This window comes from Pygoscelis adeliae, unplaced genomic scaffold (assembly GCF_000699105.1).
Source record: "Pygoscelis adeliae isolate BGI_AS28 unplaced genomic scaffold, ASM69910v1 Scaffold910, whole genome shotgun sequence".
Classification (NCBI taxonomy): domain Eukaryota; kingdom Metazoa; phylum Chordata; class Aves; order Sphenisciformes; family Spheniscidae; genus Pygoscelis; species Pygoscelis adeliae.
The window spans coordinates 43,679-45,050 of record NW_008823939.1 but is presented as its reverse complement, the minus strand read 5'-3'; the positions used below and the strand labels follow the sequence as shown (position 1 = coordinate 45,050).

At 65.6% G+C, this 1,372-nt stretch overlaps 1 protein-coding gene across 1 annotated transcript in view; it reads left to right on the top strand.

The window, feature by feature from the left end:
- Positions 1-87: 87 nt before the first annotated feature.
- Positions 88-1,372, top strand: part of RUFY4 (RUN and FYVE domain containing 4) — a gene marked incomplete at its 5' end in the record, with an annotated part of 3,274 nt that continues 1,989 nt past the window's right edge. Inside the window, 3 exon segments of the mRNA XM_009320894.1 lie at positions 88-231; positions 905-1,163; positions 1,224-1,366. Of these exon segments, the coding sequence (XP_009319169.1) occupies positions 88-231; positions 905-1,163; positions 1,224-1,366 (546 nt within the window).

The following is a 1,372-nucleotide window of genomic DNA, read 5'->3' as shown; positions in this document are numbered from 1 at the left end:
CTGCAGCCCCCGGTTGGCAAGGGTGCTGCAGGCGCCGGTGCCCGCCCTGGGTGCGGAAGGGTGCGTGAGCCTGTTTTGTGGTTGCAGCGAGTGGTACTACGCCCGCAGCCCCTTCCTGAGCCCCCAGCGCCGGGCGGAGATCCTGGGCAGCCTCTACGAGCTGGACGGCGTCACCTTCCACCTGGCCCTGCGCAGGGCTGACCTCGATGCTGCCTGGCCCATGTTCTCCGAGTGAGCCTGGGGACACGGGGGGCACCGGGGGCATTGGGGACACTGGCGATGCCAGGGGCATCGGGGGCACCAGAGGCACTGGGGGCTCAGCATCACAGAGCAGCACACGGGCTTCCCTCTGCCACCCTGGACTCCACATGGCACCCCAGCTGTGCCAGCCCTCCATACCTGAGCCCAGGCTGGCACAGAGGCCCGCACCGGCATGCACACCATGCCCGTGCCCACAAACATGCCACACATGCGTGCATGCACACACACTGCCATCCTCTGCCAAGCATGTCCCCAGACACAGGTCTGCTGCGACACTGTGACACCGTGACATCTGAGACACAGGCACATGCGTGTGCATGCACACCCTTGCCCCCAGGCACACTTGCAGGGGGGCACTCATGGACGCAGCCGCTCCAGCACACTTATGCCTGCTCTGCTGTTCACACACTCGTGTGCATGCACTGCCACAAGCACACACTCACCCCCCAATTCCCCACTGCCACTGCCACCATGGCACCAGGTCCCCTGGTCCCCTGTCACCAGGTGTTACCTGGTGTCACCAGCCCCGCTGCCCCCTCCATCCCCAAAGACTGGCTGTGCCCAGGGAGCCCTGCGGGAGGGTGACAGTGCCCTGCTCACCCGGGGGGTGATCTGGTGGCCCTGAGCCCCGTGTCCCCTCTAGGACACTGGTACGGCCCAGCCTGGCGGCCGGGAGCAGCCCAGCAAAGACAGCCCCGCAGACAGACGATATTGGTACCAGGGCACACGGATGGCCCGATGGCATCGCCCATCCCACCACAGCACTCCGTGGGGTGCCAGCCCACCCGTGCCCACCTGCCTTGGCTGCCCTGCGGGCGGGGGGTGTAGAGGTGGAGGATGTGGAGGGGGATGTAGAGGACGTGGAGGTGAAGAAGGACATGGAAGAGGAGGATGAAGAGAAGGTGGAGGAGGAGGAGGAGGAGGAGGAGGAGGTGGAGGGCGTGGAGGTAGATGTGGAGGAGGACGTGGAGGTGGAGGAGGATGTGGAAGAGAAGGATGAAGAGGAGTTGGAGGAGGATGAGAAGGAAGTGGAGGACGTGGATGTGGAGGAGCTGGAGGACACACACGGCGCTGGCAAAGCCCTCCAGCCCAATGGTGACGGGGGGCCCGG